Source organism: Pundamilia nyererei, unplaced genomic scaffold (assembly GCF_000239375.1).
Source record: "Pundamilia nyererei isolate P.nyererei 1_Seehausen unplaced genomic scaffold, PunNye1.0 scaffold00013, whole genome shotgun sequence".
NCBI classification, from domain to species: Eukaryota; Metazoa; Chordata; class Actinopteri; order Cichliformes; family Cichlidae; genus Pundamilia; species Pundamilia nyererei.
The window spans coordinates 5,935,638-5,957,370 of NW_005187414.1; the positions used below are offsets into that span (position 1 = coordinate 5,935,638).

The 21,733-nt window shown below is 41.6% G+C and overlaps 2 protein-coding genes across 2 annotated transcripts; one reads left to right on the forward strand and one right to left on the reverse strand.

Moving 5' to 3' along the window:
* The first annotated feature begins 14,598 nt into the window (after nt 1–14,598).
* ccn2a (cellular communication network factor 2a) lies at nt 14,599–17,378 on the forward strand. The gene is made up of 5 exons (XM_005725018.2): nt 14,599–14,885; nt 15,077–15,293; nt 15,390–15,665; nt 15,760–15,971; nt 16,071–17,378. The coding sequence occupies exons 1-5, from the start codon at nt 14,823–14,825 to the stop codon at nt 16,365–16,367; spliced, it is 1,065 nt and encodes a 354-aa protein (XP_005725075.1). The 5' UTR covers nt 14,599–14,822; the 3' UTR covers nt 16,368–17,378.
* A 1,368-nt stretch (nt 17,379–18,746) lies between these two features.
* On the reverse strand, nt 18,747–21,180 carry LOC106455924 (chromogranin-A-like). The gene is made up of 2 exons (XM_013908694.1): nt 20,787–21,180; nt 18,747–19,508 (listed from the first exon to the last, which is right to left on the reverse strand). Exons 1-2 carry the CDS (start codon nt 21,108–21,110, stop codon nt 19,425–19,427), a joined length of 408 nt encoding a protein of 135 aa, XP_013764148.1. The 5' UTR covers nt 21,111–21,180; the 3' UTR covers nt 18,747–19,424.
* Between the last annotated feature and the right edge of the window lie 553 nt (nt 21,181–21,733).

A 21,733-nucleotide genomic window follows, 5' to 3' on the forward strand; every position in this document is an offset into this window, starting at 1 on the left:
CAAAATCCATTGAGGACAAAGCGCAAGGAAGCAGCACCAAATCGACAAAAGGAAACTGAAGTTAAATGCACACACTGGTAGTAAGCAAGAAGAATAGAAACAACAAGACTGAAACAAGAGGATGACAAGGAAATAAAACTGACAGTGAGGCAAAAGAAACAGGGACTCCTTGATAATTAAACAAGGATATACCCAAGGCAGAGATTAAGGAATTAAATATATAGCTACAGCTCTAAACACAAACTGAAGCTAGATTTTCAAAGGCAGCATTAGTACAAGTTAAGAAATCTAAAGACTAAACCAAGAATATGACCAACAAGGAACTGTATAGTACCTTAAAAAGAGTACAAAACTCAAACCCCTGGTATGGTCATAAACACGAGAATCGTGACTCAAAATAAAACATAGCTAAGATCAACGATGGACCCCATCCCAGAAGCCAAAATAACAATACAAATAAATCAAAACTAGGCGTCCATGACAGTGGTCTTTTCTCCTTGACTCAAAATTAACACACACCTGAATGCTCCAGCGCAGCAAACTGTCAAACCCTGGATTTTATAAAGGTGTTTACACTTGCCGATGAGCAAGTAATCAAGTACATTTAATTAACGGCACCTGGCTGCTGCTTACCCTCTTAATTCATATGGGAATAGACTTAGTGGACTTTTTCCACATGACTGTAGTTGGAATTTGTTTCCCATGTTTATCCCAGGATCTCACATTCTCCCAGTGTTTGTGTTAGTGCAGTACTTAGACCTATTATTACTTTTGTATTACACTGAAAACTACAAATTAATAGAGTAAATACTCACTATTTTGTTTCGCAGATTGTTAGATCTGTGAGAAATGTTAAATTCAGCTGTTGTGGTAGTCATTTGAAAGCAAACCTGATAAGTTTCAGCGGTTGATCTTTTTGAATTTAGGGGAATGTAAAAACAAACCAGCTGTGACCTTCCAGTTAGACAATCACAGAGCATCAGGTTGCCAGCAGACAAACAGACAGATGCAAGGCGAGGGTGTAGTCTGCAGTCTGACCTTGCAGCTCGCAGACAGATGGAGAGAAGCCTTTTTGCTCCAGACGCTAAGACAGACTGGGAGGGGTCCTCATAGCCACTGTGCGAGACTGTATATCTGGAAACAATTAGTGCTGATGGGAACCCTGGTCAGATTACGTCTATACGGCGCAGCACAATTCTGTTAGGAGCTTACAGTTTGCTCCTTTGTACAAAGCATTTCACTGTTCCAACACTTTACTTCTCCCACAGCTGAGAGCATTGTTTTATAATCCTTTATTTCACTGAAAGCACATTTATGTTTATACTAACAGCTTAGCAGAAGGGGAAAAACCCCAGAAAAGTCATATTTTCACAGCCATTTATGAAATTGAAGTCCTCCTCGAAGTAATCTTTCACTTTTTGTCCATTCGCATTAGTCATGTGAAAACAGTGTTCACTTCTGCAGCATTCAGCACTAACAACTCCATCAAAAGACAAACCTGCTGTTGACTTTGACTGTACTTTCACCTCAGACATCGCACAGATGCTATTTTTTTGACATCAGTGCCAAAGAGTCCGACCAGGTTTCACTAGTAAAGCCAAAAAGCACGGCAGTGCTGAGAGGCGCTCATAGCACACTTCAATAATAAGACTGTCTGTGGCTTGAAATTTGCTATTTCACATTCTCTTTGTGTTAGAACCTTTGGGCTAGTTTTCTGTTTAAACCACAAGCAAAATACTTGAAGATGAACTTTTTGAAGATGAGTCATTAGGCATGCAGTACTATGTGTTTTGTATTACATAAGAACATAGACAGGGAGTACAGGCACAGGACAAAGTATTTAAAGACAAGAGTCCTGTGCACTGAGGACTGGTTTTGTACATCGAACTTTATGTTTTAACATCAACAGTACAGTATATTATATCTTTAAAGGTTCCTTCCATGGAGAGTGCTTCCCAGCCTTAGAAAACTCATTACTCATTACTATTCTGCCTGTGTTTATCATGTCTCCTGGCTCTGGAGGAGTTTTGTTAAGTCTTAGAGAATAATCCTAATGATGACATAAGGGTTTTCTCAGCTTGGGTTTTGAGCTTACAAATTTAAACACAAAGTCTACGTTCCAAACTAGGGCTGTGGAGTGGAAAAGCCATGCTGACCAGGCAGGGGGTGGTCTAACTAAACATATGAATTACACTATAGCAAGGCATTTTTGAAGACTGACCTAAGAACTCAGCTTCTACAAGAACATCTAACGATTGCAATGGAAAATCCCCTGAGGTACTATTTTATTATCTAGCTCCATCTGGAGCTGTTCTGGAGCTTTCGACCATATCTGTTCATCAGCAGGTTTCCCCAGTTGTGATGTACTTGTAGATATTGAAATATATTATATACTTATATTTATACATAAAAATTTGCAATATGCAATTTCTGTAAACTGCAAATTTTACCATGTAGAAAGTCCCTAAGGTATCCCAGAAGCCATGTTGTCAGTGAAGGGGCTAATACCATAAAGGCCTTCATAGGTAGCAGGACATATGTGGCTTCCTCAGGCCAACCTGGGTGGAACCCATAAGACCCAATACAATACAATAAGTACAGTTTTTCCCTGTCAGTGCAACCTGGCAACCCACAACCTGACTGGTTAGGCAGTTAATCCTGAATTCACAGAAAGATTGGCTGAATGCTACTATCTCCCCTGTTTAGACAGAGACTAAACACAAAGAGTAAATAATTGTTAGTTGAGCTATTTGCGTGTCTCTTTGAGTAATTGGCTTTTCTATAGTTGAAAGTTAAATTAATCTACACTTCCAGAATCAGAAAAAACGGCAATTGAACCGCTATAGAAACACAAACAATGCATCTGTCCAGCTGCAGACAAGCTGAACAATTTGATGTTGGTTATTGCAAATCGTTGTCTAGGTTTGGAAAGAGGTGTTGTGACCATGCACAGTCTATAGCAACACTAAAATAGCAACAATGTACAAATTTAAATCCAGAATAACCTTGAATTTGAAACCTAAATGTTGTCTTGTTTGGACCCTACAGTTGGCAAAATGAGCAGGGTTGGCAGGTCAGTGAAGCCTAGGAAAGGCCGGGTGCTTTGTGGACTGGGCAACAAGAAGGGACCTAAACATTCCCAAAAAGTGGCTTTAGACACATGGAACATCGACAGACCTTCAAAGGAGCCGATTGAGGTAGTTTGGACATCTGACAAGGTCAGGTGTTTCAGGTATGTTCAACTGGTAAGAAATCCCAGTTCAAAATGGATAAATGGATACATGGACAGATGGAGATGTGAGATGATCCAAAGCAAGTCTAGTCAAGCTAGTCAGTCAACAGAAGCTGCAGTTGTGTTATAGGATAGCTGAGATATAGATGTATAGATATATTTTCCAGTGTTTTGTCTATATGTACTATTGATGACTTGATTGAGAAAGTAATCAGTACAAATGATTGGCGGCAATGACTGTTATTGACTGTTAAATGGATTTTGTGAATATAGTAGACAGTGTCAAGATTTCATGTTGGACTTCAGAAGTATTATGACCACAACATGTCTAAAAGTTATTACTCCTTGCATGTGGGCTGGTTCTGCTGCTTATGTAGGGCTTTTCTACTCTAAATGAGCACTCAAAGTGCTTTAAACAACATCCCTCATTCAGACATGCATTTTTTTTCAGCCTAAGTAGAAAAAATATTCTATGTAACATTTACACACATCAGCAGTCAATGGATTCACTGGAGAGCAAACTGGGGTTCAGAATCTTGTTCAGGGATACTTTGGCATGCAGACTGAGCAAATAGGGATCCAACTACCAACCTTTCAATTAGTGGATGACCTTATTTGTCGCCTGAGCTACCGTCACCACAAGGTGCAAGGGAATCCTGCAATAACCTTTTAAATTAAAACCTGTTTTCACCTTAATGAATGGGGGTCTACAAGATGTTGTATGTCTATTCATAAAAGTCAAATAAGCAGCTGCAAACAGGTAAACAGCATTAAATTATTTCTATGTTTGAATGGGTGTATTGCAGTAAATGGAGATTTGTGTTACCAGCATTTGCTAAATAATCAAATTCGAGTCAACAAGCTATGTAGCAGGTACACTATTTATCTAACAGTAAACAAACTTTTAAAGCAGCCCTAAGCTTTATGTGAATCTGTATGAGAGCACGGTTTCCTTCTGACAGCCAGTAAATAACCATCCAGTAAAACAGACACTAAACAAACACTCCTGAAACCAGTTTGACATCTCAGGCACCTTCAGTGTGAGAGACTCGAATAGATAGAAAAACACTGAGTTGGTTTGATGTTCAGGAATTTTTAAGGTAACATCTTGACCTGTGTCGCTGCACATCACAGAGTGAAACACCTGTCTGGGAAGTAGAAGCCCATGAAGCAAAACGTCAATTTTTTTTTTTAAACGCTTGAAGTAACATTTACCTTGGCAGCGAATGAGACGAGGCAGTAGCGTGTGATTAAAGGAGATGTTTTTATTCAAGGCTTTCACGGGAAGCTAATTAACCGAGGTATGCAGTCGTGTGCCAGGCTAATAGGGGGAAGCTGCCGTTCCTGCAGGGAAGCAGTGGCCTCAGAAAGCTAAAGAAGACGTGTTTACATTCACAGCCTCCTCTGTGTGAGCCGCAAGATGTTCAATTCAAACTATTCACGACATGATTTTTTTTCCCCCCCAAGTGAAAAACGAAGAAAAGCTTGGATGTGGTCAAGCTCACTTTTACCGCAAAATGAGAAAATTTGGCAGAGGAGAGCTCGAATTATTTCTCCTTTTAAACATGGTGATAAAGGTTACTTTGAAATGTAGTATAAGCACCCAAACAGGAACTAGTGCAAAGTTACCCTTTTAATAAGTGGTCAGATAATTCCTGCTGAGCAAAGCTGCTGGGTTTAGTTTGGCAATATCAAACTAAAAGCATCTTGTTGTCAGGGGGACTGAAGATATTCTCTCTTCACGGTACACTATATATTAAAGATAGATATGGGTCTCCCAAAGTAAAGCTACTGTAAATGTGCCTTAAGCCTGCATTCTTCTAGTGTCCATCAGGGGGCAGCTCCTGAAGTGCGACAGTGTAGAAGTCTACTTCTCCTTTGATCTCCGACCTTATTGGACACTTTCTCCAAATTAAACTGATTGTATCCATCACTAGTTTAAGATAATTAATACTATATTATGTTAATTTTTAAAATATTGATCCCATTTAGAGTATAACAGGGTAGAATTTAGAGCACTGTTACTTTGTGATTGACAAAATTGTTATTACATGCATTTGCAGTGTCCTTGGTCTCTTATGCAAGACCAGCACTTGGTTTCAAAAACACAAGAGGGTTGTCAGCCAAAATGCTGAATTTGCGTTTACAAACGTAATCAGTGATGTCACTTTGAGGGTCTGCGGTGTTCACAGAGGGAACATGGTCGTCTCAAGTCAATAGGAATGGCTTTTCCCATCACATCTGGTAGACTTGAAGGACAAACTGAGCTGAACATTCTTGTACATTTCCACTCACTGCACCACCGTGGTGTCGGTGAACAACACTGGACTGGTACTTTCACCACCAATCACACACACATAAACACATGTGCTTTCACTCTGTCTCTTTAAGCACTTTGTCTGGCATTCAATAGAAACTGAGAGAAATGAGTGGGGCGCCCTGACCTTCCTATTGGTTGATGACCCGCTCTATACCTCCTCAGCCACAGTTAATATTCAATCAGGTTCTTTTTACAAGGACAAAATCATACAAATGTGACCCCAAAAAAGCACAGACTCAGATTTTAGTTGTTGCAATGTGGCAGTATGTACAGGTGTGTACAGGTGCCTTGGCCACTGCTCTCAATGCAGTATTCTTTATAAAAAACTGAACTGTTTACAGTAGCCAGATAACCTGCCTTTTCATAGGTAATCATATATTTGTGTCTCATTTGTTTAGTCATTTGCAGAGAAAAGAAATGTAAAATGACTTTTGTAGTGGACTTCTTTGGCTGCTCCCTTCACAGGAGCGCTACATCCTTCCATCTTCTCTGTGGTCTTACTCTTCTCCTCCTGTCTCTCTTATATGCTGTTTTTTAAATATTATTTTTGGGGGTTTTCAAATTTTTTAGTGGATAGCAAGTAGAGATGGACAGGAAATTGGGGTGAAGACATGCAGTAAAGGTGCCACAGGTCAGACTCGAACCCAGGCTTTTGCATTCTAGCCACGTGGTGTGTGGTTGCCCGCTCACACACTGAGCTAACCCAGCACTCTGATATACTCATTATTAATCTTTTCTTTCAGTCCCAATGAAAATCTTGACATCTTTAACCCTCTTAAAATCTCCACCTACTCCACCCTGCCTGCACTCTCTCCTTCACCTCTCTTGTGTACAGTCTGTTGCTTTGGATGGTTCCAGGTATTTAATCTCATCCACCATCAATCCCTCTGCTTCTTGCAGCTTCACTGTTACACCTGTATCCCTCTCATACATACACATGTATTCTGTCTCGCTTCTACTGACTTTCATACCTCCACCTCCCCACCTGCTCCCGTAAACTCACTACAGATCACAATGTCGTCTGTGAACATCAGTAGTAGAGTATTGTAGTGGAATAGAGACTATGACATGAAAAAGTCAATATATCTATTTTATTGAATAATCTAGTGTTAATGGGTAAATTAGGTTTTAGGGGTGTTTGTAAGTACGTTTTAAAGCTCACAAATCTGCACCTGACGTAGGATAATTATTCACCTAAATCTGATAAAGAAGTGACCAAGTGGGTTTTTTGTATTTTGTTTTCTTTTAAGTGAACAATTCTTTTCATCTCGGATCTTTAACAAATTTTCAAATCACTCTGAAGGAGCTGCCTCTGCTGTAGTTATAGCACAGTGTGTGGCCGGGCTGATGCCATATTTAGAAAACTATCATCTGTTCAGGCTGGTCCATCTTTAGGGCCACAGAGACTTGATGACCCCTAGAATTCACAGTGTTTTTAGCTGCTGCTGGCATTTGTAGGTCTGAAAATTTAATTTTGATCAGTAGTGATGGTTTCATGATGGTGTAAAACTTCCTGGCAGGACTGAAGTCAGGTTGCCAAAATACCACCTGGTTTCATCAACCCTCATAGCTCGGCATGAGGTCCACAGGATGAAGCGCTCAGTGAGAACCCGGAGAGTCAGAGATTATTTCTAAGTTTAGAAACCCGCTCGACCTCCAGCTGAGAAGTCACAGAAACAGAACAGATGCTGTGCTGGACCCACATGTAGTTGTGTTTAGGTGAAGACCATCTGACTTCCACATCCATGTGTGTGGCAGTAAATCTCGAGCTGTGATGAGCTTCTGTTGTTTGTTGAAAGAGTTATAGCCCAAAATTCTCATCTGTGTCTCTAGTCTAAACAATTTCCAGGATGCAAGGATTTAAACAGGCAGTTTCCACTCTCTCTTCCTTTGACAGCTCAGAAACTCATCCGTCCTCCGGTTATATCTGTACAGATGTTCCCAGGCTCTCAGCTTATTACTATAGTTTCCACCTGTGACACTATTTTGCAGCTAGGGAAAAATGCTTTGTCCACAGGAGATGAAAATGATATCTTCCCTTTCCCTTCTACCCAACTTAATGATTTATGAGAAAATTTGACTGAAAAATGCAATCTACCTTTCAACTATGCCTCTTTGGCATCAAATTGTCAGTATATTATACTTAGGTCCATTACCCCAAGTAATATTAAACCCAACTATTTCATGCAGGCTGTGCCTGAAAAAGATTAGGTCTCATGCATGTTTCCAGGCCGAACATTTTCCCCCAGCGCAGCCTTTAAATAGACTCAGTTTCCAGCTTGACAGTTTATCTGCCCACCAACCCCATTGTTAAATATCCACAAATCATACCAGGCTCCAGATCCATTATTGGTCTCCACTGCTTGTCTCTTCATAGACAGCCTTCAAAGGGTTTCCATCGGTTTTCAACCTTTTCTGTCAGTAATGGACCAGTCCCTTCTCCATTGTTAAATATCTACAGATCATCATCCAATTCATTTAAAATTTCCCCTCTGAGTGTTTTTGCAGACTGACTCCAAACTGTGAAACAAAGGAGCAATTTACTGTTCCAGCAAGTCTTCATTAGCCTGTTTGCTTTGCTGCTGAAACAAAGACACAGCAAATGACATGTTATGCACTTATTCTGCTGTTGTGATCGAGTTTTGCCTTCCTTGTGGAGTGGCTGTGCGTGCAGCGTTGACGCAAAAGTATGTGCACCGTGCTTTCGGAAAGACAATTAAAATGCCCGACATCTTAATTAAGTGCAAAATAATAATAAGGTCTCTCTGGGTTGTTTTCAGCTTTTACGCTCTCGCCATCTCTCTGCAGTCAGCCACCGAGTTCAAAGAAGCAGAAATATGCAGGCAGGAAAATCATTTTGAGATCTTGGCTTCATGTTCGGTTTAGTGGTACATAGATGGTTTGTTTGAAGGCCAAAGCCATGGAACATTCCTTGAATAGTCTGCCAGCTACCACTAATGGAATTTAGTTTAATGGACAGCTGAGTGGAGGTAACACAACTACAGCCTGAAATGTGGACAAAGTTTGGGAAAAACATACTGGATTTGCCAGCATATGCGTATAGATGCACATTTATAAAGTGAGCATAAATCAGAACAAAAGCTAACTCTGACCTTCATGACGGCTGTAATAGCATGCATTAGTTTTAATTAGGTGTATCTAACAAACTGGCAACAGGGTGCAGCAATAAAGTCCACTAAGTACTTCTGCACTGCTTGGATAAATGCATCTACTAAACCTCATGCACTTTTTTTAAACAAGCAAGAAATGGAAAGTACATAAAAGCAAACTGAAGGCCGACGCTTTTAGGTGCAATGTGTGTACTGAAGGTGTTCGTAGTGTATCTGACCTGGTTCGGAACAAAAGTGAAACCTCAAGACAGAATGTTTTGTGCGACTGCTAATTTTGGTTTTTATATTCCTGTTTAACTTTGAAAGTGCTGGGAAGGCCTACTATGACTGCAGTGGTGCTGAATGCAGACAGTGTCCGCGAAGCTTGGAAAAGGTGAGGAGATGCCCCACGGGACACAGAGGCCTGCTCTGTGTCGTCAGCACCAGCTATGAAGTCATCAACCGTGGTGTGATAGAACACACATATGAGGTGTTTAAGAAAACTGGGAATTATTTCCACTTTCCAGAGGCGGCTAAATGAGGAAAGCGTTGTTCCCAGAACCTGACGTAGGCGTATGAAAATGTAGCGTGGTCAGACACTGAGTCTGTCATCACCGCAGATCCTAAAGTTGGTGAGCTCCCAGCTGACATGCTTCTGCTGCCTTGTGATGTCACACAGTAAGAATGAATGAAGCACGAACGTAATGAGGCTATAACGAGCAAGCGGCGACTAGAGTAAATCTGGACTGTAAGAGGCAGGCCTTGACCTCAAATTACTACACAGGCCACATGATCTTATGTGATGTCATGGCTAAAGTTTAGTCTAATGGTGAGGCTGGATGTGCAAAGGGTTATTTTGATCTTTATCTACAGTACCTGGCAGTTTTGGTTCACTCTCGTCACTCTGATCAGCATCATAAAATAGCAACTAGCATCCAAACACAGTGGGAAGTTTGACAGCAAGAGTCAGATATGAGGCAGACATAACTGAAGATATGCTAGTTTCACTTAAAGCAGGAGTCGGATGTTGCTAAAGAAATTAAGTGTCATGTAAACCACATTATTTTGGGCTCTCCAAAATTGCACAACAGAAGATTAGAAAAACGTTGCCTGGTCTCACGAGTTTCAATTTCTTGTGTGACATTTGGATTTTTTGCACTCTTTAGAGCCATTAATACCAACTGAGCATCATTTAAACACTACAGCCTACCTGAGTGTTCTTGCTGACTGGGCCCATTAGTTTATGACTAAGTTGTACATATCCTCTGATGGCTTCTGATGGCAGAATCCAATAGAGAACACTTTGGTGGGACTGGAGTTTCCCATTATGGATGTAAAGTAACTCTGTGGTCCTATCATGTCAACATGGTCCAGAATCTCTGAGGGATGTTTCCAGCACCTAGCTGTGTGGCATGATTTAAAGTTTTTCAGAAGGCAAAGGAGGGTCCAACCTAGTTCTAGCAAAGTAGTTGGTGAGTTATTTAACATCTAACATTTACTCCAACTATAACAATCAAAAGTAAACTAGTGAACTAAACAACAGATTTTTCCACTGTGTAAAATTGTCAGTTAGCATACAGACATGTTTAATAACAGTGGTGCTAAAAAGTACAAAGCTCTCCAGACTCCCCTGTAACACCACCACAGCTCCATTATGGATTCTAACCAACTCTCCGAGGCAAATATCTCAGTCTATACTTAGCCCTGACATATCTGAGCCTGCCACACACAGAGCCATATGTTTCCTTTGGCCACCACAGCCATCACGTCCACACATCCAGATCTGCAAAACAGGGAGAACGCAGCCAGTCGGCCTGCTGTTATTCAGAACGAAAAAAGATTCCTGAAGCTGACAGGGCAAAGTTAGTGAGCGCTCGCTGTGACAGCATCATAACAACATCCAGAAAGATAAGTTTCCTAACCTAGGCCCAGGGTTACGGTGGCTGTCCAGGACACAGCTGACCTTAAACGAAGCAGCATTCATTCATTGTACTTTTGTTACAACTGCAAACATCTTCAAACCACATTTCTAAAAAGCAGCTTAAAAACTGCCTGTGACGCATGAATCAAAAGACTAAATAAACAGCCTGACAGACTCTAGATTACTCCGCACCTCAGATAACAATGTCAGTCAGAGTGTTGTTTGTGGCAGGAGTCTATTTCTCCATCAAGCTGTTTCCTTCAGATATCCCTGAACTTGAATTTAGGTCCTGAGGCTGTAATGACTGACAATACACACACACACACACACACACACACACACACACACACACACCACACTTTCTCTCACAACTGTGGTCCAGGAGTCCCTACTGTACTGAGCCAGCACAGAGAGAGAACATATCCTTATTAGGAAAAGAGCAGACGCCCTTATATGGGGAAACTTCCTCTGTAGTAACAGCCCAGTCTGCTGGCTTTCTCACTCACATTCTTTCAGCTCCAGGTTTCTCTGGGAGTTTTTCATTTCCGATTCGCTGGCTGGAGCAGGAGCAGGGCGGCCTTTCATAAAAGTCAAGCCTGGTGTGTGATCCCCCCTTTTTTTTTTTTGAAAAAAAAAAAAAAAATACACAAACCTCCGTCTCGGCCCTTTCCTGCAATCTCCACTTTGGGGTTTGATGTAATAAAATAAGCCTGGCCAGGGACATGGCACACCTGGCCTTTCAAGTTTCTCATAGACTAAACCTCATTAGGCAGGTGAGAAGTCAGAGAGCACGCAGCCTTTGTTCTTCTTGTATTTGCCTCATGGGTCTTCGTGGGCCAGGCTGCACTTTCACTGCAGTCAGGATTTGTAATCATCATTTATCCTGACTAAGACCAAATGCAGTCAAAACTTCTTGTCAGATGTGAAACAAAATCTCCGGCCTTTTCAGAATCCTCTGAAAAATGTTGTCTTTCGGGAAGTAAGAAAAGCCGCCTAAGACTCAAATCAACAAACATCCATTTCGGGAAGTGCCACTTGGACTGAGAACATTAGTCTTTGTTCCCTTAATACTTGTCCTGCATACCTTGGCTGAGCTGCTTATTCAGCTCAGGTAACTCAGAAAACTGACCATTAGGATAATGAGCAGGATGTACACTGGATGCATTCTTTTAACTGTTTGATGAATATTGGCCAGGTTGCCAGATAAATTTAGATTTAGCCGTGGTGTAAAAACTTTCTATCTTTTTAAATAACAAAGCAAAAACAGTAACAGTAACTAAGTCGCTTTTGCCACTTTTGCCACAATATTAACAGGCTGTGTTTATCACCTGTATAGGTTAGCAAGGTGCATTCAGGGACTCTATGGGTCTGATACCTACTAATTACCACTTACTGGCCCACTCACTCCTAGACATGGATAATGTTAAGTCCTAATGTAGTTGACAAGGGTAAAATAAAAAGTGCCATGCAAAAGTCTTTAACCGTCCTTCATTTCTAGATATTTTGCTAGGAAAATCATAATTAACTCAGCCTGAACTCTCTTAGGCAAACCTTCTTTTCATGTTTGTATTTCAGTAGTCTTCAGGAGTAGTTCTCCAGGCTTCTTAAAAGACATTTAAAGCTCTTCTTTGGATGTTGGCTGCCTTTTGTTCTGTTCTCTTTCAAGATGATCCCACAGTGCTTAAAAAATGATGAGGTCTGGACTCCGGGGAAACCAGTCCATCACTGACTGTGTTCCATTGTGTGTTTTTCCATCCAGGTATGCTTTTATTACATTAGCAGTGTGTTTGGGATCACTGTCATGCTGAAAAATGAATCTGTTGACAATCACCTTCCAGATGGTATTGCATGGTGGATCAAAATGCTCTGGGTGAAATGCAATCCCAAATCCTGATAGAGCCTCCACCGTGTTTTAAAGATGGCTGTAGACACTCATTGTTGTACTTCTCCTGACCACCTCTGTACATCTTGTTGATTATTTTAATATTTATTGATTATTTTTTACCAAAAGCATGAAAATTAGAGACCTTTTTACACTGATTTTCAGTTTGGTTCTTAGGTAGCTTGACACTTCTCTGTGTATGATTTCCTTCAGAACCACTTCCACTTCCACTGAGAGCATCTCTGAAGAGTTTTAAATGAATCATGAATGAATCACCAGAAGGGCCATATGCATCTCTTAGGTCCTTTTCCTCAAATTTTGTTAAGAACACACTGCACATCATACCAAGATACGGCAAGTTTTCAGCTACTAGAGCTTTGAGAATCACCTTGTTGGCTAAAAATTTTACTATTTCATGGTTGTCAAACTGTGTTATGTGTGGAATATTTTGCAGATTCAACAATGTAAGAGATGGGACTGAATGATGCATTTTGAAGCTGCTAGTAACAAAGTGCCTGAAGATAGAATATAAAATTGGTTGTCTGTTATGTGTAGAAACAACATTGGTTCAGCTATTGAGTTTGGTGCCCTTGTTGTGCTTGTGTATTTTTTCCTCATAAAACAGTCAGGTACAAAGAATGGATTGATAATAGTGAAAAAGCACCCAATCTCCAAAGAACCTTTGAAAGCCCGAAAACCTGTTGTGAAGACTATGCATCCACTATCTTTACTGGCCAATGAAGCAAAGCAAAGTACAGAAATGTTCACCAGCCTGTTGCAGGGCTAACATAGAGATAAGCAATGATTCACATTCACAGCCAAATTAAAAATCCTAATTAACCTAACCTCATGCACTTCTTTGGGAGGAAGATGGCAGAAAACCTGCAGATCCTGCAGAAAACCCACGCAGACACAGGGAGAACATGCATACAGTATATGCAACTCCACACAAAAAGGCCCAGTCCTGTATTGACATTCAGGACCTTCCTGATGTGAGGTGCTCACCACCCCTCCACCGTGCTGAACTGCTCTTGGTGTCAGCCTCATGTGGTTATATGTGGAACTGCAGGTTCTGTCACTGACAGTTGCCATTATTAGCACAAAGGGCAAATTTTCAATAATAATAAGCCGGTAATACTTTTTAAAAAAATCACAACTTTTACTCATAATCAGTTATTTCTGTACTTTGGAACTGGCACTGTTACTCAAGCAAAGAAACCTCTCTGAGTTGCTCCACATTCGGATGAGTCTCTATCTGCAGAACAAATTCACTGAGAGAGTCTGGAGGGAATCAGGTCAGGTATATCACGTACAGCACATGAGGAGGGATTCAGAAACAAAACGCTTCATTCACGGTAATGAGTTCTTAATGATAATGTGTTTAAAAGAGTAGCTAATAATCAAATCTGCAGTCCAGCCACTGATGTCAGTGCACAAGAATGCCGCTGCAGTGTCTCAGAAATAACCACATGGGCATAGAAGACAAAGTCTCTAGACAACAGCTGCCAGGTCTCTGTGCTGGAACAAGCACCTTGACAAATAACCAGCTCAAGTTATTGACTCAAATGAATTTCCTTTCACTAACCGCTTGCTGTTAACGTACTAAAGTACATGCTGTCATGTGCCTTTGAAGCCAGGGCTGAGGAATGCTGTTGTGGGCTTAAAGTTTTAACCACATATTAAACTTCTTGGAGTTTGTTTAATTATTGTATGTTTCTGCTTATGAGCTTCTACCTGCTTTATTTCCACTGTCCTTCCTCCTCATCAAGTTATTTGAGGGTTCACTTTTGAACTGTTGCTGCCTTTCCCCTTTTCTTTCTTTTTGAAAAATTAATATTTATAGGTACTGGCTGTCTGTTTGTGAAGTCAGTCTTTAGGAATTCCCAGTGTGGGGTCTCAGGACTGTAACCAGACTTAACCTCCCAATCCAGATGAAAGGTGCTCTGAGAGAGAGACGGTGTTGTTTGGCCGAGCAGCAGAGCCTTGCCTTCAGACAGCAGGAATGTGGGATGTCTGGAGTGGGGGGCAGGAAGCGAGGAAAGAATGCCAAGTATGTCCATGTTTGTCCAGGGCTGGCTCTCCATTCAGCCCCCAGTGACGTGCTGCGAGGGCCAGCGGGTATAAAGGAGGCTCCACTCTGCAGTCAGAACTCAGATCAACTCTTCTACCGAAGCTAAACTCTAGCTTTCACCAAGAAAGGAAAAATAAAAAAGACAGTGAGCAGCAGTTGGGAACAAGACAAGAGATCAATTTGATCAGAAAAGTTTCTCAAGCTCAAAACTCTGACGCTAAAGGACGACTTTTTCCGAGAAGGTGTTTTTGGAAGAATCTAAATTAATTGCTAAAGACAAGAGAAGATGGTTGCTGAGATGAAGAAAATGATTTTGCTGCCTCTGCTGTGCATCATGCTTTCCTACTTGGTAAGTCAGAAAAAAATAATTCATTTTAGTGTTTTGGTGTAGGCTTTGGCTTTAGCTGGACTTGAATGGTGAAGCCAGTGCTTTAAACTTGTCTTAAGAGCCAGTGTGTTGGATGTGTGTCTGTGTTTCTAGCACACAACGTGGGCATGATATTTACCAGAGAATGTGTCTGTGTGTGTGCCTGTTTTCAGGCTGCAGGTCAGGAGTGCAGCGGCCAGTGTTCGTGCCCGTCCACCCCTCCTCAGTGCCCCCCAGGTGTCAGCCTGGTGCTGGATGGCTGTGGCTGCTGCAGGGTGTGTGCCAAACAGATGGGGGAGCTCTGCACTGAGAAAGACGTCTGTGACCCGCACAAAGGCCTCTACTGTGACTTCGGAGCTCCCAACAACAGACGCATAGGAGTTTGCACAGGTGTGCCACTCATGGCTGATCTTTTCTATGACGTCTGCAATAAATCCAATGTATGAAGCAAATCATGACCCTTCTCTTGCAAATTCTACTCGACAGCTCGAGACGGAGCCACTTGTGTGTTTGGCGGCACGGTGTACAGGAGTGGAGAGACTTTCCAGAGCAGCTGCAAGTACCAGTGTACCTGTCTGGACGGAGCCATCGGTTGTGTGCCTCTTTGCTCCATGGACATCCGGCTGCCCAGCCCAGACTGCCCCAACCCAAGGCGTGTGAAAGTGCCTGGAAAGTGTTGTGAGGAGTGGGAATGTGGTTCTTCCGACACAAAGGAGAATGAAACTCCCACCACAAAAAGCTTCATGGGCCCTGTTTTGTCTGGTAAGTGTCTGTTTTTGAAGAACACAAGGCTACAGCAGGTTACAGCATAATTAGCACAGTTTTTCTAACCCAGCGTTTCCTCCTGTGTTTACAGCATACAGGAAGGAGGAGACCTATGGCCCAGATCCTTTTATGATGAGAGAGAACTGCCTGGTTCAGACGACTGAATGGAGCGCCTGCTCGAAGACATGCGGCCTGGGAGTATCTACCAGGGTCACCAACGATAACCGTGAATGCCGCCTAGAAAAACAGACCCGGCTGTGCATGGTGAGACCATGCGAGTCTCAGCTGGAGCAGAGCATTAGGGTGAGTTCTCGTTAAACAGCACCACACTCATGACCTTTGGGCATATCAGTAAAAGAAACCCTGCTGAAGTTGCTCTTTCCTCTTTTTTTCCTCCTGTAGAAAGGGAAAAAGTGCATCCGTACTCCAAGAGTCTCCAAACCCATGAAATTTGAGATCTCTGGCTGCACCACCACCAAGTCCTACAGGCCAAAGTTCTGCGGTGTCTGCCTGGACGGCCGCTGCTGCACCCCGCACAGGACCACCACCCTGCCCATGGAGTTCAAATGTCCTGATGGAGAAGTCATGAAGAAGCACATGATGTTCATCAAGTCCTGTGCCTGCCACTACAACTGCCCCGGGGAGAACGACATCTTCGAATCCATGTATTACAAGAAGATGATGGGAGACATGGCGTGAGCCGCTCCTGGACGATAGGCGCTTTTGACTTGAAAACAAACACAACTCCATCTCATTTTGCAGCTCAGTATATATAGTTATCATGTTTTATTTTGCCATTTTCTCATTGTAAAAGTAGCCCAGGCGCTCGTCTTAGTGCCTGTATGTTTTGTACAGCTGATGAACATCAGCCTCATAGACTCAGACAGAGGGTTGCTTAGCAGCTCCAAAAGATCCCTGCACTATAACTTCTTTTTTTTTTTTTGACAAACCTGCTGTCAGGTTTACGCCCATTTCCCTTGAAAGCCTTTTTACAAACCCGTCCATTTTACTGTATGCATTTTATACCTTATCTAAACGTTGACCTCCTCTCTAAATGAGGTGTCTAATAAGTCCCTCCACCCTCCCAGTCCAAGACCAGACCTGTAAACTCTAAGCAGCTGTAGAGGGAGCATGCAGTCCACAGCAGGCCAGTGTTCCCCTGTCCAAACAGGTCTGAATGTGTCCTTGTATGTGTGTGTGTGTTTGTGTGTGTGTGTGTGTGTCTAAATTTTAGCCTTGTCTGTGTGTACGCTTTTCACTGTGCTTACAGAGTAGAGGAAAGGTCAGAGTTTCTGCCCTGGATGAGAAAGCAAGCAGCATGCTGAGTTTAGGGTTAGATAATGGAGTACAGCGGGCTTTGCCACGGCACTGAGAAAAGAAGAAAAAAACATTTTGACTATTACTGATTCAGGTCAGAAGGAGGGGAAAAAAGCATCTACAGGAACAAAATGTCTATTTTGTACAAAAATAGAAGAAGAAGAGACTGGAAGAATTGTAATTTCATTCCTTTAAAAAAATACTGATGTATATACTTTGTATATATGTGTACAGTTTAAGTTAATTTAAAAAGCCAAAATGTTTTCTGTGCTTCAAAATGTATCAGTGGTGTATTTTTGGTTATTTTTTACTATTTTATTGAGAAGTGTGACAAAAATGTTACATGTTTGACTTTGTAGCTGGAAATAAAATCTTATATTTTTTATACAAACATGAACTGGTCTGTCTTTAACTTTGATCCGAGACTGAGATCCAGCTCCACAACGGCTTCATTAGCTCTTGGCTTTCAGCCGACATTTGAAAGCACATTTAACCGTAGCTCTGCTAAACTGTTAGGTTTTGACACCATATGAACTCGTGCATCACTCACTCAGAAAAAAAATAGCCTCAGTCATCGGAGCAGGCCTTCAGGCTCAAGTGATTTAAAGAGGCGTTCAACATAAAGGATGTCTTTGTTTAGCTAATTGAAGTAATCTATAAAAATCCCTCCATTTATCTACGACATGGATGCCATACATATTCGTGCTGGTTTTATGCAACATGGTGCAGTGCAAGCACTCAAGAAAGCTGTGTGTCATGCAATTAAATTATGTACATAAAAGCAGACAAATATAAGAGAGGATGTTTTAAATGTAATGGCATATGCATTTATTCATGTGTTTTCTAGTTATTTTTGTAACACACATAAAGGAAAATGGAAAAGAGTCCATGCAAACATGACCATTGTGCATTTTAATCATGCTGTTGCGTTTCTCGCCTTTGAAAAAAAAAAGAGGTAAGAGATGGTCTAATGCTGCCATCTGGTGCCCTTTCACAACCTTAAAAACCCTGAACTATATTTGTAACAGCTGGCTGAATAGTGTAGAGATGCAAAGTTCCAAATATAACTAATACAAAATATCCAGTAAACACTATCACCATTGTCACTGTTATCTGTGATCTCGGATTATGTTCAGTAACTAAATTTTTCGGTTGAATTTTCTGTGCAAAACCTACCTTCAGATGCAGTATTCAGGCTTTCCAAGACTGCATTTGTCTGACTGTACATGATTCAATTTCGAGTCATGCCTACAGTAGCTATATTTACTCGAGTTGCCAAAGAAAGCAGAACTTTCACATTTTAGTTTCTCCACTGCCCACATTGTGTTCTTGACTCCTTCCAGTCCATGTTTCGCTCGGCAGCTCTTGACATATTGCTGTTAAAATGCAGCATTTAAAAAAAAAACCCAGCTAACACTGTATGATAATATCTACTCTAGATATTTTCTTCTTAATAGTAACAACCAAAGAATTTTCATATTGCTGCCAAAACAAAGGTTAAATTGCCCGTTGAAAAAGAATGTGTCAACAGCCTGTGTGTCATGCTGATGATTCATGTTGTCAGCGTTGTCGCCCACAAGCAAGCACAGACTGTATCTACACTTGTAATTTAAGTTTGCAGTGGATCCTATAGGTTTGTGTGGGTTGTGTAGATCAATCTATACAGTGTGATGGTCCTGTAATGACTCTTAACACTCTCCCTTTAATATGTTAATAATAAGCTGACTTTAGAGGCATGAAAAACAGTCACCAAATAGAGAATTCCAGATAAACTATTCAATTTATTGATTTTCTTACATAAATTCAGTACAGATCACACTCCAGACATTAATCCGCTAAAAATCACTTATTGCCTTGGCTTGATTTGCATCAACTGCATCTATGACAATCATCTAAGTCTTCTCTATCTTTAACTTTGTAAGTAAATGCGCATTCCAGAAAGAGCTTTGTACATGTATACATGCCATTACTGTACAACCTCACCTTGTAGGTGTATACCTGGATTTGCCTTAACCTTTCACAATGAATCAGTGCGCACCGTTGAGATAATCTAAAAAGCAGAAGAGATACGTTTACAGAAACAGACGTGATTGTCGGAGAAAATGAAGCTGAACAAGTCGCCTTTCTTCGGGAATCTTCTGAAATGTTACGCACGCAAATGCACGGTACGCGCGCACTTGTGTGTTGTTAGTATGCACGTCTAGCTGCAATGTGCATCTACTGTATGCTACTCTATGTGAACGTCACGAGTGAGGCCGCGGCGGTCGGGCCTCCTCAGGAAAAATAGCGGAAAGACAAAAATCTTGTCACACATTCACACGCTCTGTGGAAACCAGGCAGCTGGTAAAGCGGAGGAGGACGAGGAGGCAGAGGAGGTTGCGGTGTCAAACTTTGTTCCAATCTCTCTCTCTCTCTCTCTCTCTCCCCCTTTGATTTCTCTCAGCCTCGCCGCAGCTCGTGGAGTTTCTGGGCAACATTTTCAAGCTCTGACTCGATGGCTGCCAGACTTTCAATCTCAGGCTCCTGCAGGTATAATGAGAAGGCAGCGTGTGAGAGAAGGGACACCAGCAGTGCAAACAATCATATTTATCCGTGGCTCGAATGTCCTATCTATTAGAGAGAGCGCAGATAACGTCCAGAATGGCATCCTTTACCTTCAATTTAATAACAACTGTGTTGCAGTTTGCATCCATCAAGGCTATTGCAGTGCAAATAGCTTCCTTTCAAGACATTGCAGGGAGTCAAGCTGTAGGAAGAATCCTGCTTTAGAAGCAAACAGGTAAAACATCCTGAGGAACAATTTCATTGCATTCAGGAAGGATTTCCTTCTTACTTGCTGAGAGAAATCCCTCATATCTAAATATGAATGTATCATTAGCAGAGTTTAGTGCTCTTGAAGACTAGAAACAGCCACACACTGTATATCAAAGATGGATGCAACTCCTAGTTCTAAGAGGAACATTCTGCATTCTATCTAATGGCCAGCAGGGGGCGACCCCTGTGATTTCAAAAAGAAGTCTGGTTGGGCAGATGTCTGATGGAAATCTAGACTTTGGTTCCTTTGATCAGGTTTTCTGATGCATCTGTGGTCTCAATCACTGGTTTCACAGCTTATTGAATGCGACATGATGTTCTTTGGTATACTCTTATAGCTGAACAACACAGAACGGAGATGTCCATCTCTAAGATCTATGGTTTAACTCCCAAAAAGATAATCAAACACTCCTTGTTGTTTTACCCCCAAAATGGAGGGAGTACGTAATCGGTTCTGTCTGTTTGTTAGCAGTCTAGCGTCCACAGTTTAAGATTTAATGTTCACATTTTGTTTGATGGAAGACACCCAATAACAGCTTGAGATGATTTCATTTTGGTGAAAGTTATGTCGTAGTCAAGCTCACACCAAATGTAAAAAAAAAATCAGTATAACTTTAAACATATTTTTTTATATCTTGTCTTATCAGCTTTACAACAATATGTTTGGACTCCTTATTTTTCCAGCACGTCACCTTACAATGCCACAGCGATGCTGTAACAGGCTGACGTCACCATGTTGTAATAAAAACATCATAAAACTTTTAAGTAGTTTAAGTATCCTCTTTATGCTCTCGGTGTTCTTGTTTGTGTCATTATTAATTAGCGGTTTTATTGGAGGTTATATAAAAACAATTTCCAGTTTTTATTTTAAGCTGAGTTGTGGCTTGCTATATCTCCTAACATGTGGAAAGATTCCTTTAAGTGATTTAGCACTTTTTATTTTTGTTTCTCAGACCGTGAATCTCACAAAAGAAGGGGAACGAGCACCTCTGACTTTCTGCTGGCGCTCCCTTCTTCCTCCAACCCCCTCCTCTCCTCCGGTGCTCTTCGAGCAATCATCTGCAGCTCCTTCTCCTCTGGACTCTTCTGAGCATTTCTTTTCTTCTCCTCCTCCTTTTCCTCCGCTATCTCTTTTGAATGATGAGGCACTTCATGTTGCTCCTCCTTTGTGGCTGCTTTCTTCTTCAGCAGCAAAGGCTTGGTTGCCTTGGTCCACCGCTGTAAGCTCTCCCTGTTCCCTTGCTTTGTCTCCTCCTTACGTCCTTCCTCTTTGCCCTTGTTTTTATGGAAGAGTGAGAGCCTCTTGGTCATCTCTTCCTCTTCATCGGATGTTTCGTCTTTTGATTTCCTTCTGCATGCGTCTCTCTTCTCATCCGATTCATCATCTGGGAATATGAAAAGAATAAGATTTATTTTTATTATTTTTCTCACTGAAACACCTCTGCTAGGCCGCTGCCAGAAAAGTCTCCACCATCAGCAAGATTCCACTTCTTGTAATGAAATATTTCTTGCCAGCTGGCAGCACTGGCCCTCAGTAGTGCTAGCAATGCTTTATGGGAATTATCAGCATGGCTGAAGCGATCAGATGACTTGGCTGAAGCTTCATTTTGCAGAATCAGTATCACTATTTCATTGTACTCAAAATAAAACAATTTCTCTGTTGAACATTGCAGAGATAGAACGAGCTGATTGCAGTCTTGATAACTTTAGAGGGTATGGCGAGATGACTGCAGTTGTAACCGAGCGCTTGAATTTTCCAACACTCATTCATTCCTGTTGACGAGCTGTCATTTTGCCAGCCGTGCTGGCCTCGCTCCCCTGCGAGTGAGGGGGCTGAGATTCATCATGTAGATGGAAGTGCTTCCATCAATCAGCCAGCCCTGAGATAGCAAGCAGTTTCCATTTACAAGGCAGTTTTTGTTTCACCGCTGTCT